The following is a 15417-nucleotide window of genomic DNA, read 5'->3' as shown; positions in this document are numbered from 1 at the left end:
ATGCTTAAATCTGTCTATATTTAAATACTTTTAAAACAATTTTAATAATAAAATGTTCTTACTTTTGCTAGACATATATTTTCATCAATTAAAAATTCGTGAAATTTGTACCAAACTTTCATCTATAAACTGAAGTAGATATAGCATGAGATTAAAAATATTGATAAAACATTTAAAATTCCCTTTTCCTGTCTGTCAATCTTACTACTTTACTCTGGGAGGGGTGGGGGCAATTACGTTGGAATATAAAATTTTCATCCTATCTCCTATTTACACTCAACAATATATACAAATAAGAATTGTTAAAGAAGGAAAGAGGGGGTTAATTTATTGTCTATTGCTCTATCCCTGTATTCGTTAGGGTAGTTCGATTTTAGAACTGAAATGTGCTACCATCATCCACTGATTAAACATTATATAACACCATAAATGTCAAGCGGTTAGCAAGAATCTAGAACCCACAAATCCTGTACTTCAATATCAGTATTAAAAATGATATTAAAAAAGAATAAAATAAAACTATTGGTCTACTAATAATTAGATGTTCTATGATCTATTTATTACTGTTCATCAAATTATCTAGTTTCTGGGACTGGTTTGAAGCTATTTTTTCAATGCAATAAGAAATCGGTTAAATTGATTGCACTATATTTTTTTTTACCAAATCATCTAGGGGCTCTTTTTTTGAAGATTAAAAATAGCCTAAAACCATTACTTGAATATCAAAATAAAATAACTTAAGATAAAAGTAATCTTTATAAAATAACAAGCATTGAGCCTAACCCTGCAGGAATTCCTCTAACTATAACCAGTCCCCCGAATCCTGGCATGTGTCACGTGATTTGGAAACTTTTCCACACACTTCCGGTTTCTCTCACACAATTTCAATATATGTGAATACCAGGGGTCATATGGGATAAGACAAAGTTCTGCATCCAAAATTGCAATTGTCCCTTCTTTACCTTACAATTATTAATTGAAAAGTGTAGATAATATAAGTTTGAACCAACCAATCACTATGTAAAATGGGTACTCGAAATTTATAATCCAACACCCAATAAAACTTTTGGAACAGTATTATTTACAATCCAATGTCACCTCCCTCTGAAGTAATTACAGGTTTTGATTTTAGTAGCTAGGCTACTCTATAGCCTAGGTTCAAATGTCAGTACATCCGTGAAGGAAAGATTAATAAAAAATCATCAACCAACCCATATCGATAAAATAGAAAAATTTCATCCAAATCAAAGAACATAGCAACTATAGGGATTATTCAAATGTAGTTGCCTACCCCAGGGTTCAAAGAAATAGGATAATGGCTGTTAAATTGATGCATTGTACAACCCCAATGATGATACACCACTTCTGTAGATTAAAATTAGTGGTCGAAACGTTAGCTCACTCAGCTTAATGAATCAACCAATCAAAATTATCTAAAGTCCCCAAAGTTGTTAAGTCAACGAATAAGAAAACTTTATTACAAAACTTTGGGCACTAGTGTAATAAACAACCCATTGTCCCCTCTCTATCTGTGTCTAAACAGACTAATAACCGCCTTCATATCATGCCAATGGTGACTACTATAGCTTCTTACAATGCTTGAGGTGATTACTATGATAAAGCACCTAATAATGGAACTGAAAATGATATGTACAATGAAATTGATAAGTGTTCATGAACATGTTATACATAAAAATAATAGAAAACTAAAACAATCTTTATTCAAACTATTTAATTCGTATCATATTGATTAAATGAATAATTATATTTGCAAACAATTTAACCAAAATAACTCAGCACATAGAAGCTGTGATCTTGAGGAATCACTTTTATTTTCTTCATCTTCTTTGTGTCATGCAAAGTTTTGATGGTTCTAGAATTCTTTAGGTCAGAGGTTTGCCAGATTTCAACTGAAATACAGTAATGTTAATATTGTTCCAGAATTACAATAGTTATTTATTGTATTGTATTTTAAACATCTTTCTGCAGATATTTAAAAAATTTAGATTAAAACCAGTTTTATTACAACCTTAGGGCCGAAGGACAGGGCTAAAAAAACTGGGATTAATTTATGATTTTTATCTTAATAGTCATGGAAAATTGTCTTTAATATAATGCTATACATGAATTTTTAATATTGCTGAGAACCAGTTCAAATCCAGTGGATTACTTTACCTGTTCCAAATTCTGAGATGACAATCAGATTATTAGCAGCTGTTCCAATTCCAGCTGGTACTCCAGATACAGATACCTTTCAAAGATGATTAAAGTCCCTCCACAGATTATGACATCATGCGATAGGATAGCCATTGAGAGCCCAGTCTAAATTTTACCATTAGTCAGTTACAATGTATACTGGCCTCTCATTGGCTATTCTATCGTATGACGTCATAATCTGTGGAGGGACTTTTATCATCTTCTACCTTTCAAGTAAAAATTGATGAACACAGTAATAGTGTCTGACTGATTATGACGTAACAAAAAAAATTAGCCAATAAGAGGCCGTTATTGACCAATGGTAAAATTTATAGTGGCCTCTCATTGGCTAATTTTTTTGTTACGTCATAATCAGTCAGACACTATCACTGTGTTCAAAATTGATTAAGTTAATAGTAAATATGTTATAATTTTTTTTCAGTATGGCTTCAAAACCAATTAATGTCCGTTGGTTCTCGGCCATACTGAAAAATCCTGCATAGCATCATATTACAGGCAAATATGAAATTAGAAATCATAAAATCAGTTTTGTTAGCACAGGCATTCGGCTAACAAATCTGGTTTAAATCTTATAATTTTTCATTTTGATATTCGCTAAAAACTGTCTATAATGCGATACAATAAATAATTATTACTTTTTCATATTTTTTTGTTAAAATATTATACCTGTATGTTTTTACCACTTGTATTGCTGAGATAAACCTCTTTTCTTTTAGTCATAACTAAAAAGTAAAAATAGTTTTAAAAATTCTAGAAAATTTTATTGTAGCTTTTATCATTATCAATATTCAAATTCTAAAATTAATAATACCTAGGCTGTGTTCTGTAGAAATTGAAATATCATCAACATCATCTATATGACTCAGAACATATTGAAACTCAAAAGAAGCATCAATAGTTTCTTTTCCATTATTTAAGAGAAGTCGGTTACCAGTATTTTCACCCCTGCACATTAGTCTAAAGAAATATGAAATTTTAGAGGAGATAAGGAAAGTGTCACGTATGACGTCATAAAATTACGTCTAAAAAGGAAGGATGGGAAGAACAGTGGGATGGATCTAGACGTTTTTTTATGAAGTCACACATGCCACTTTCTGTATCTCCATTTAAAGAATATTCACTCATCTAAATTGGATTAACTTTTAAAATTTAATATTTTTATAGAGATTATCTGTCTTTAAAGGAATCCTGCAAGAAATACCACGCTTTAACTGCTGAAAGACTGCCACAAGTAGACCAAATACCCCAAATTTGAAGCCTTTAGCTTCTATAACAAAAAAGTTCTAGGCATTTTAAAATGACATTTTATGTACAATGGAAATTTTGAAAGAATTGCAATGCTCATGTTGAAAACTTTAAAATTAAACTACGTGGCCTAGAAACAAAATTATAAGCTTATTTTTGTCATAAATTTAGGTTTCCAGTAACTAATTATATTTTTACAATAAAAATACCAATTTTTATAGTCAAAATCATTAAAAAAAATTAAGTTTTACTTGCGTTGTACCGAATGTACTGTAGCCAATCAGAAGGCTGAATCAGCTTAACAACCAATCACAGCTAAGCTTGTATTATTTTACCCCTTTGTTTTCGCTATGATTTTCGTTTAAAAATGCAATTTAAATCGAATTTTTTTCATAGATTTTGACTATGAAATGTGGTGTTTTTATTGTAAAAATGTAATCAGTTACAGGCAATCTGAGTTTCTGACAAAGATAAGGTTATAATTTTATGTCTAGGCAACGTAATCTAATATTGTTTTTTCTTTTATGAGCATTGGAAATCTTTCAAAAATTCCATTGTACATAAAATGCTATTTTGAAATGCCTAGAACTTTTTTGTTATTGAAGCTGAAGGCTTATAATTTGGGGTATTGGGTCTTCTTGTGGCAGTCTTTCAGCAGTTAAAGCGTGTTATTTCTTGCAGGCGTCCTTTAAAATCAAAGCACCATCAATCATAGTAATAAAAAGTTTACCTTCCATCAGATGTGATGAGGGCAGTTGCACCATTAGGTCCACACACTACTTTCTCTATGTCACTCTCAAGCTCAACAAGAATTGGGATGTTGCTCACTCTAAATAATGAATTGACAAAAACTTTTGTACTTTTTTTTCTGATGTAGTTTATGTATAGATGAATTTATTGGCAACTATTCACTTGTATGGAGATTTACCTGTCAGAGAGATTGCCCCAATGGAAAACCTCACTATCACTTGTCAAGATAGCCACATGATCTTCCCCACTTTCAACCTTAATCAATTACATCTTGATACTTGAACCCAACTTTTTATATTAAGATCAAAAATTGTTACTTGTACTGACATGCAAGATAGGCATTATCAAGATTTAAGAATAGTTTAAATTCCTTGGTCCAAATCAGTCATAACTTATTGACATGTTTAATCAAGAGTTTGCAATCAAATGATTAAATATAAAATATGAAAAATTTAATAAGAATTTTCTGTCTATGAGGAGACCACTACAATCATACCTGAATGACATCACAACCCAGTAGTTCTTCAATGATTTTAGGACTCTTAACATTTCTCCAATCACCATGACCTGTAGCATTACAAAAGATTTTAATTAGCTGCCCCCAGATAATGGATTAAAAAAAAACTAAGGAAAAGTTATTTATCACATAGTATTAAAGACATCTTTCTTCGAATATTTAAATAAATATTTAGCCCTGAGGGACCGAAGGTTCGGTCTAACTAATTTTATGATTTTTATTTGTGGAAAATTGTATGAAATACGATGCTATGTATGATTTTTCAGTATGGGTGAGAACTGGTTCTAATCCAACGGATATTAATCGGTTTCAAAACAATATGAGAAAAACTTATTATTGAAATTATAATTACCCAGACATCCAGATTCCCCTAAACCTTTAGTGAGAATAAGACCTCTATCAGTCAAAAAACATAAGAATCCTTGACCACAAGAGACCTAAAAACATAAAAAATTTTAATGATCAAATTATTACTATAAAATTACAAAAAAAGAAAAACCAAATTAACCTGAATAATGTTTATACCCATCATCCCCTCAAAGTGTTTTGACATCTTCATTGAATCAGATAATGGGGATTTAACCTGATAATAAAAAAAACCAGTACAATAAAGTCAGATTAATCACAGAAAATATCTGTGAATTTTAAAATATCAACACAAAACTATCATTTTTATGTTAAATTAACTGGATAGTCGTCTGTCTTTAGCTTACATCTCACAAAATATCACAGTGAAGCTTTGTTTCGGTACATATAAACTTTATATCTAAGTTTACGGGAAATCAACCAAAGAGAAATCACCCCTGAAAAAATATCACCTCACCAAATTTTTAAAAAAATCTATCTTAAAGGAATCTTAGGTCTCGGCGTGGTTTTGAGCTATCTTATCTTCAGATTAATCTTGGAATGGTTAAGGTTGTTTTCATGACCTATCCTAACCTTATAAATATTAAACTCCTACCTGTTCATTTTCATCTGCCCAAACAGCCACTTGACCAGTTGATTCTACACCAAGAATATAACTAGAAGAACAGCTGAAATCTATTATATCAGCCCTAAAAATACAATGAGAATGAGGATAGAATATTAAAGGTAAACAGATGCAAATGCTTTTTGTTCAGAAGAAACTCAAATCTAAATCACAAGAGCCTGTGAGAGATAGCAATGTGAAACTATGTTTTCTCATAACATTGGACTTCCTGATAGAAGGATAGATAGACAGACAAACTGAAAGACAGACATAGAATAGCTTCACTATCAAAAAAGCTGAAAATCAACTACAATTACGAGATAAACACAAAACTACCTGGGATCTTTAGGTTGAATAACAAGCGGTTTCTGTCCATATTCATATAACACAAGCTCTGTTTTAGGATCCTAAAATTTTAAGTTATTGCTTATAATATAGAAAGCATAATCTTGTTTTAAATAATCAAATTGCCTTAATTTCAAAGGCCTATTTTGACAGCCTACTTTTTATGCGTTTAAATGTGTGTGCAATGTACGTGCACATTGTTTTGCTAGGGGGTGTAAACCTTCATGGTATGAGAGTAGAAATCAGGCTTACCAAATTACATTAATAAAGGGATTGTTCACTTCTCTAAACCCTCACAAGTATGGGTAAAACCTAAAGTATAAAGAAGATACCTTAGATTGGAAAGGAGATGGGGATCTTCTTCTTACTGTTTTAGACTTTGATTGGTCAGGATCTTCTGGTAAGGTAACTAAACAAACAAAATAAAGATTATATTAATGCAAACGGGACACATATTAATGTCGGGACACAACACTCACCTGATAGTGGTCTCTGTGGTTTAGCTGTGCAAGGAATACTTCCCAGTGTTGTAAATACTCTGTACAAATGGGGAGCTAACCAATGATGGGCCATTATCTCATTCACTAAAATAAATTTAGTTGAGAGATATATCAGTCAAGGTTGTGTTATTTACTTATTTGCAAATTTGTCAATAACACCAACTTTTTCATACCCAATGAATTTAAGGAGGGTCGGAATAAAAGTTTTCTGAAATGGAATTTTAAATTTTTTAGGAAAAAGATATTCTCCAACCTTTTAATAGTGCCTTTAAAATAACGTTATACTGGCCTATAATTGGTCAATTAAATTGTATACTGGCCTACCATTGATAATGTAATCAGTGCAAGACAGTAGCAAAATCGATTTGTCTTCTTATTTGAACCTTTTAGATGTTATTTATTATTGAGATAAATTTCACCTGATGGTCTTTTATTTGGATCAATTTCCAGCATTGAGCTGATCAGCTGTCTTACACCATCAGAATACTTGGAGGGAAGTGATCCTGTTTTACCCATCATAATTCTATCAATATTTTTATTAATCAATGGTAAAATTTATTAAGATACATATTTGGACTTTTGAATTTGACTGACAAAAATAATAAGAAAATAAATATAATTGGCATATCACATTTAAAATTGTAATACAGACAATTTTCCACGGATATTGAAATTATAAGATTAAAACCAGTTTTGTTAGCACTGAGGGGCCACAGGTCCAAACTTAAAAAACTGGTTCATTCAAAAATGTATTTCTGCCAGTGTGTAAAAATTAAAATGTTTAAAATACATACTTCATAATAAGGGCAGGCAAATTTGGGGCATCAAAAGCTTTCTTCAAGGTACACATCTCATACAACAAACAACCTGGGAAATGTATAACTGAAAATCAGTTGCACGCACAGAGTTTTGCAAGGAGGTTTACACTCTAAATAGTGAAATCAATATAAAAGCCATTGTAATTCTTAATTTTTTGCTTGATATCAAGAATTTAATTATGTTTATTCACTAAAAGATACATATTTTAATATTTTTAATTTTCAGTTTTTACCATTAAATGCCTATCAAACATTGAAGACCCTACTTATTTTGAAAAGAAAATGCAAATAAGGAGGAGGGGGGGGGGGGTAGTATTTTTACTGTGCCTACTCCTGAGAGAGGGAGGTTCTTAACCCGTGGTACCCATATTAACCCAACCAAAGCTAACCTGCTGTGATTTTTAAACAAACGAAACTCCCCCCCCCCTCCATTTTAAAATTAATTTTATAATAAGGGGGGGGGGGGATGTTATATGCTCGGCACTTTAAAGCAAAAATGTTAAATTTCAATAATAAATAATTGAAAATATTACCCAAAGCCCAGACATCAGATTTAGTATTATATGGTTTTCCTTCACACAGCTCTAAACATTATTCATACAATTAATAGTTAGGAATATGATTTCTATGGGAAAAGTTTAGAGAAAAAGAAAATAATTTGCCTTTAACATTTTTATGTTTTATATTCATCTGGGATCTTTAGGGATTAGACAATGGACGATAAGTTTTTGTACATCCCCAAGGATGATAAAAAATTACCCCTTCTGTAGATTGAAATTTTTAAAGAAAAGTTAAGACACTAGTGGTTTGTACCAGTAAATCAAGATCTAACATAATTATCCAAAGTGCAGCTCTTCTAAGTGTCCGAAAAATGAGCTGAAATGGGAAGGAAACCTCTTAAAAAGAAATTGATCTATTGGCGTCACACGGCTCATTTTTTATAGAGCTTCATCTAAAGTTGTTAAGCCAACGAGCTAAAAGATATATAGAAACATTGGGTACCAGTAAACCATACAATCCATTGCCCCCCGCCATCTCCCTACAATTAGCGACGTTTAGGGCTTCTCACATTAATGATAAAACAATGACTTACCTGGAGAAATATAGCAAGGAGTGCCAACTACAGTAAATGCTTTACTCTTACTGGATAATATCTTTGATATTCCAAAATCTCCAATTTTAACGTGATCCATTGATCTAGAAAAAAAGAAAATTAAATTTAATAAATTTAAGATAATCAAATGTGATAACAAAATAGTAATCATTATTTTAAAGTAACAGGATGTTTGTCTGTCTTTTGTGCCAATAGATGTCCGTGACAAATGAAATCATATTCTTTTAATTGATATATTATATACAATATTTAGCCATGATTCGATTCAAAATTTACAATACAGAACTTTAAAACTCTTTAGATTAAAGGTACACTACAAAGTCATATTTTTGAGTGCTCAATTGAAATTGGGGAACTGTTATCATTCTACTGACGACAAAACTTATGAATTTAAAATATAAACCACATGTTCATAAGTTCCATAAAATAAACATTAAATTATTTTTTTAAAAGCGAAGCTTTTCTATAATTAGGGTCGGTCCGTCCGTACGTCCGTCCGTCCGAGATAGTTAGCTTTTATTCGTTAATTTAGGCATGTTAGAATTGTCCTATCGATTTCAAACTTTGCATGGTGATTCCTGTAGTAGTTAGGTACGATTTAGAAAGCGTAGCAACTCTATAATCGTTACCAGAATGTCCGTACGTCCATTTTAAACATGTTGATTTTTTTACTTTTTTAATAACAATTTTTTATGTGATAAAATCATCCGATTGATCTGATTTTTTTATTACTGATTCCTATTACTATAAGGTACAATATTATGAGCGAAGCATCTTTATAATCAAGTATTAAAAATGTCAGTATGTCCTTAAACAGAATTCTGTATTAACGAAGTTTTGCAACAAATTTACGTATAATTTTGTCAAACCTTATATTTTCATATTTTGTATATTCAGTTCTGACACTCAACAAAAGTTAATGTTCGTCTGTCATATCGTTTCAGAGCTTCGCTTTTATGGATGTTGTCATCCTTGTTTAATAATTAATTACCTTGTAAGGAAAATATTATCAGATTTCAAATCTCTGTGCAGTATTTGATTATGGTGAATATGATACATTGGTAAAATTATCTAAAAAAATATGAAATTTATAATAGTCATTCATCGTATTATAGACAGCTTTCTGCGGATATTAAAATGAAAAATTATAAGATGAAAAACCAGCTTTGTTAGCCGAAGACGAAGGCCCGTTCTAACAAAACTGGTATAAACTTTATGATTTCTTATTTACTTTCTTCTTCCACTCTTTTCTGTCTCTGGTCATAGCTCCGATTTTGGTGTAGTCTCTTTTACAAGTTTTTTGTAGAAAAGAACAGTCTTTCTTTTCTTCCCAGGTACCTTCTCCACAGACACTAACTCCTCCATCCAACCAAATGTGACGGATTTGACCAACCTGTCATCCTCCATCCTCATCAGGTGTCCCAGCCTCTCCAAGCATCTCTTCTCTATCTTTAACCTGATTGTACCAATACCAAACTCTGTTCTAATATCCTGCATGTTGACTCCTGTTTCCTGCATTTGAATAAGCGGCGGTTTTGTCTTACTGCTCCACACATATCTGTACATTTTGTCAATGCAACTCTGGAGTTTCCGGATCTCTCCAACCTGCCAGGTAAGGACCTGACAGTCAAACAGCATTGTGCTTTCAACACATGCTTGAACCACCTTGGTCTGAGTCCCTTTAGAGATTCTGGACCCCTTAAGCTGTGCTTTCACCTTTACCCATGCTGCTCCTGCTCTCTTCTTTCTTTGTTTAATATCTTCCTCTAGACCAAGCCAACTACCTAGCATTCTGATCTTGTTGCTTTCCTCAGTACCAAAAACAATCTCCTCCTCCTTGTCATCATTGTTTTTCTCCTCAAATCTGCTCATAACCTCCTTAATTACTCTCAAACCTTGCTCAATCTCTCCTTTCTTTCCAATCACTGATGTATCATCTGCAAACAGCTCCTTATCTACCTTCACTTTTTTTGCCTCTGAATTGTAATTTTCCCAGGTACTGCTTCCCGGAAAAGATGATCCAGGTACAACTTTGAAAGTTATGCCCATTTCTAGGCCAGCTTCCTCCGCCTTTCTTTTCCTCTCCTTTGTCCCCACTCTCATCACCACCTGGTGGTAGACATTGAATAATACTGGGGATGATGGATCTCCCTCCCTCAGTCCTCTGGCTGGAACCCAGGGTTCACTCTCTCCTTCCCTACTCTTGACACGATACTCTGTTGACTCATGTAGACCTTTCAATACTCTGAGAGCATTCTCCTTCATTCATATTTAGCTAAGATTCCCCACAGGGCGGGTTTGTTTACCCTGGGGTAGGCTTTCCTCAGATCTAACAATCTAGCTACTGGTATCTGTCCATCCTCCAAACTTTCTCCTTTAGCTGCTAACCTCTTTTTCAAATCATTAACATCCTCCTGTATTTTCACCATAACTTGTGTTGCATCAGCTGTCGACTTTTCCTTTCTGAAACCTGCCTGATCATCATCTAAAATCTCCAGCTTCTCTGCCCAAATCCTCAATCTATTCGCCATAATCCTTGCCAGAATCCTGCTGCCCATTACCAGCAGACACACTCCTCTGTAGTTATCTCTTCTGTTTCTGTCTCCTTTTTAAAATAAAGGAATAACCAGACCAATCTTCAATTCTCCTCCCCATTTCTCTGGACCGTTATTGAACATAAACTGCACCAACGTTACCACTCTACTTATAATTTCTTCTCCACCTTTTAACAACATACCTAGTCTGACACCATCTTTTCCTGGAGCCGAGTCTCTCATTTTTTTCATTTCTTTCAGTATCTCCTCTCTCTGTGGCGTCTCATCCAACATATCATTCCATTTTTCTGCTTCCTCAGTGTTATACATTGTCTCGACTATTTCGTTCACTGCTTCAATTTCTTCAGGTAGGTTCTCAAATCTTTCTTCTAAAACACCTTTGAAATGATCTCTAAATTCTTCTTTAGTGATGTTAGTTGTGTCTGTCTTTCCTATCCATCCTCTTCTGCCAAGTTCTTTCATTATTTTGTACATTTTGCCGCTATCTCCTCTCCCTTCAGCATCTGTACATTCATTTATTTTCTCCTCCCACCATTCTTTCTCCCATCTTCTAATCTCTTTTTTCATTGTCCTTCTGGCTGTTTTAAGGTTCTCTGGCTTCCTCCATTTCTCTGATTACGTCTTCTCCTTGTCTCTCTCTTTCATTAATGTTGTTTCTCTGGGTTACTGCTCCGGATATTCTACTTTTCATTCTCTGTAATTCTTTGTCTTTTCCTGTCATCCATGGGTTTTCTATTCTTTTCTCTTCCTCCCTGCAGACTTCTTTAGCTGCTCTGGTAACAAGGCTCACTATTTCGCCATAGTTGGTTGTATTTACTGTCTCTTCCTCTGTGTTCTCTCTTTCATCTTCTATAAGTTCATTTATTTTCTGTCTGTAAAACATTGCAATCTCAGGTTCTTTTAGTTTCTCCCATCTTATTTTAGGTACTCTCGTTCTCTTTGTGGTAGGCCAATGCCATTTCTTAACTGAAATTGTTAGTTTTTTTGGTTTGTGATCTGATAGCGTTAATTCTCCGATTGTAGTTAGTTTTCTAGCGTATCTGTGTCTTTCTTTTGTTCTCATTATGAAGCCATCAATCTCGTTCCATCTCCCTAACATTCTGTTGAACCATGTTCCTCTTTTCTTATGGTTGAAAAAGCTGTTGACAAACGCTAAGCTGTTTTCTTCACACCATCTTATCAAGTCTCTACCTCTCATGTTTGATTCTCTCAAGCCAAATTTTCCTTTTACTCTGTCCATTTCTTCTCCACCTCCTACATGTGCATTAAAATTCCGCCTCCTATGAATATGTCTTTTCCTACCATCTTTGTGTTCCGCTAAAGTGTCCATTTCTATTTCAATTTCTTCTTCGTTATTTCCTTGGTAAACTGGTAAATATGTTGCTGTCAGTGATAGTCCTCTTGATTTTATTAATACATGTCTCTTGTTTGTCTTTTTAGGTTGACCTGCTTGGCACCATCCGTCTAAAAGTTCTCCTCTCAGTAAAATCCCAGCTTTTTCAGAAAATATTATTGCTATTAAATCTTTGCCCTGCCCTATCCATGCAACTCCTTCTTGTTCTGCTCTCACTTTGCTCAATAACACTGAGTCCCACTTTTCTTTCCTTGCCTTCTCTGCCACTTGTTTTGCTTTTTGTTTGTTGAATGTCCCCAGGGACATTCTCTGAACATTCCACGTTATGATGTTATACTGGCTTTCGTTTTTCTTCTCCTTCCTCTTTTCCTTTCTCTTTGCCTTTCTTCTCTCTCTTCTGTCTGCCCTTCCTTCCTCCATTTTGTTTCTCCCCGGTCCTGGGTTTGGGTGAATTATTTGCAATTGAATTTTCACCCTTGCTCCTATCATTCTCTCTCCTTCTTTACCACACCAATTGTGGCCCAGCAAGGGCCTTCGCCAATAAATTTTTATAGAGAGAGGTGCTGTGGCTGGTAACACCCCCCTCTGCTGTCTAAAAAAGCGCCATGGAATGTTCTCCCTTGCAGGTGTTCTTCCCGGCTCGCTCCCTCGACCTCCTGGTTTTTTTTGCCGTTTCCCGTTTCCCGCTGCCACTGCTGGGAAGTAAACCATTTTCGGCATAATTTTGTTGATGACACTCACAGCTTCTTCATCATCGAAAATCTTGGAAGCCAGCTTGACCAAGGCCTTATTTAATTTGTGGCACTTTGCCACAAACACATTTTTCTTTTCGGTATTCTTTATATATGTGTATTGGGCCATGGTCTCCTTGGTTCCAAGATTCTAGATGATGATGATTAGGTCATCTTGGTCGTTCACATTTTTTATTTTCGTCTCTATCCAATTGGAGTAATACTCTTTGTTACATAACTGGGTATTCAGGTAACAGAGTTCATCTGGTACAGCGTTTTCGTTAACCAGGTTTTGACAACTTTTTTCTGAGCTCATAGTTTTGTTCTGTTGAAGTGCAGCTAAACGACCAACTGCTCTTGTTAACTCTCTTGTTGCCTCCAAGTTCTCCTGCAGCAGACCTCCACGCAGCTTAGCTTTGCCGTGGAATCTCTCAAAGCCTGTTGCTGGCGTTCAAGGTTTTGAACCATTTCAGGTTCACAACAGGTTGGAGACAACGAGGGAACAGGTCGTCGATTAGCCGCAACTTCACCAAACAAACTTTGGCTCGGTGGAAATATAGCATTGCTGTCTATGTACCCTGGACTGGGAGGAGTTACACTTTTGTAAACAAATTTTCTCAAATGTGATATTTTGTAACCGATTGGTAACCTGTGAAAATAAATAAGCCACTTCCTCTTCCTCCAACAAAGTTCCTTCTTTTGCCTACAAATAAAGAAATTGGATCATGAAGAAAAAAACGAAGTTGTGGGTTTGGCCGTATTTTCACAGTAGCTTTTGATAGGTTATTTTATGTAAGGTAAATATTACTGATTGCCCCGCAGGGTTTGTAAATAGACCCTGCAGGGTTAGAGTCTCCAGCAGAGACTAGAAATAGGAGAAAAGCTAGACTAATCGAATTTTCTTTATAATTAGAGCGTACCTTCCCAAGTATAAAATATAACCAACAAGCGTAATAAATCTAAAACAATATATGTGCTGAAAGAGCTGAAAATCATTTAAGAGCTAAAGTTTTCATGATTTTTCGAATTGATTTTGTTGTTGGTATAAGCTGTTGATTAAACATTTTTTTGATAAATTGGTAGCCTAAAACCTATAATTATACCAAATAAAAAGATAAAGTCCCTTAGAACAACTGTTCTTGATATCTCACCGAGCAAACTCGCCACCTGATTTTATTTACCTTTGAAAGAAGATAGTTTTGTAGTGTACCTCCGGCCGCATATTCCATAACAATCATCATACAATTCTCCTATTAAGATTGATTCATTATTTAAGTTTAAAATATCATTTAAATAAATTATTAAAGCTTAAAATGGGCAAAATCCAATACATTTTTTTTTTCTAAGGCCGATTTCTTTTTGGAGAGTGGTGAACCTTTAGTACACACAGACAGACACACAGAAGACATCCTGCTACTTTTATTTAGCAAGTTTAGTATCAATTTGTGATCCAAACCAATCAAGGAAAATAAAATCTTGTCAAGTTTTTTTGCAATTAAATCAATCAATCAATAAGAAATTAAAAATTAACCTGTAGAAAATTTTCATGATACTCAATAATATTTGGATGCCGTAGCATTGACAACACTTTGATTTCATTCTGGGCACCCTGTAACCATTTAAAGATATTTCATTGGGTAAAGGTAAACAGCACTTTTGAAATTTCTTATATATGCTTAACAATTGCAGCATAGTGCAAAAAATAGATTTTTAACATATATTTTACACGTAACAAAAGTTTGAATCTAAATGATTTTCTGTTTATGATAGTTGAATGTTTGTAAAAAGATACCTGTCTTTCATTGTTAGATAGCTGTTCAACTAAAAAAAAAGAAAAATATCAATAATTTGTATGTATCGAAGCTAATATTTCCGTTCTTAGGAATTGTAGCATAATTTCTTACATCTTACTTAACCTAACCTAGCATTAACAAATATAGGTGCTCAGTATGAAAAATTAAAAAATCTCAAAATTAAGACTTAATAAAACCTGGTATTTGTTTGATGATGACTTCTTTTCCATCTGCTAAACTCTGTGCTAAAATGGCGGTTCCAAAGGCACCTTCAAAATCATCATTATTATGACATTATTTATTAATTTTTGGTTATTTATTGAAAAGTTGCTCACAAAACAGTTTTAATTTTAAAGATTTTTAATTTACCTCTGCCAACGATTCTGATTTTACTGTATTTTTCCATTTTCTTTTTTTGTGCTAACTTTTAAATTAAGTGTTTTGCGATCAAAATAGTATCACTAATTTTCACTAAAGATGTTTAAATAAATGCAGTATCTAGAAACAA

At 33.6% G+C, this 15417-nt stretch overlaps 1 protein-coding gene across 2 annotated transcripts; it reads right to left on the bottom strand.

The window, feature by feature from the left end:
* Window positions 1-1701: 1701 nt before the first annotated feature.
* LOC145326213 (serine/threonine-protein kinase Nek8-like) lies at window positions 1702-15412 on the bottom strand. Of its 2 annotated transcripts, XM_080169384.1 has the most exons (24): window positions 15279-15412; window positions 15107-15178; window positions 14909-14937; window positions 14648-14725; window positions 14298-14366; window positions 13766-13819; window positions 9468-9547; window positions 8456-8559; window positions 7896-7946; window positions 7339-7411; window positions 6964-7067; window positions 6524-6628; window positions 6377-6453; window positions 6036-6106; window positions 5691-5784; window positions 5238-5312; window positions 5082-5166; window positions 4709-4779; window positions 4391-4467; window positions 4193-4291; window positions 3029-3174; window positions 2884-2939; window positions 2176-2251; window positions 1702-1910 (listed from the first exon to the last, which is right to left on the bottom strand). In XM_080169384.1, the coding sequence occupies exons 1-24, from the start codon at window positions 15313-15315 to the stop codon at window positions 1780-1782; spliced, it is 1914 nt and encodes a 637-aa protein (XP_080025510.1). In that variant the 5' UTR covers window positions 15316-15412; the 3' UTR covers window positions 1702-1779. The 2 variants fall into 2 exon arrangements, with proteins under 2 accessions (XP_080025510.1, XP_080025511.1); XM_080169385.1 differs by lacking the exon at window positions 13766-13819.
* Between the last annotated feature and the right edge of the window lie 5 nt (window positions 15413-15417).

Source organism: Acartia tonsa, chromosome 8, assembly GCF_053477335.1.
Source record: "Acartia tonsa isolate MP-2025a chromosome 8, ASM5347733v1, whole genome shotgun sequence".
NCBI classification, from domain to species: domain Eukaryota; kingdom Metazoa; phylum Arthropoda; class Copepoda; order Calanoida; family Acartiidae; genus Acartia; species Acartia tonsa.
Note: the sequence above shows the minus strand (reverse complement) of the source record. Positions and strands in the feature narration are given on the sequence as shown.

Coding starts and splice junctions, on each gene's coding strand:
- LOC145326213 (XM_080169384.1), bottom strand. CDS start 15,315: ATGGAAAAATACAGTAAAATCAGAATCGTTGGCAGAG. Junction 14,367..14,647: donor ATCATGAAAATTTTCTACAG/GTTAATTTTTAA, acceptor CAATCTTAATAG/GAGAATTGTATGATGATTGT. Junction 8,560..9,467: donor GATAATATTTTCCTTACAAG/GTAATTAATTAT, acceptor CTTTTTTTCTAG/ATCAATGGATCACGTTAAAA.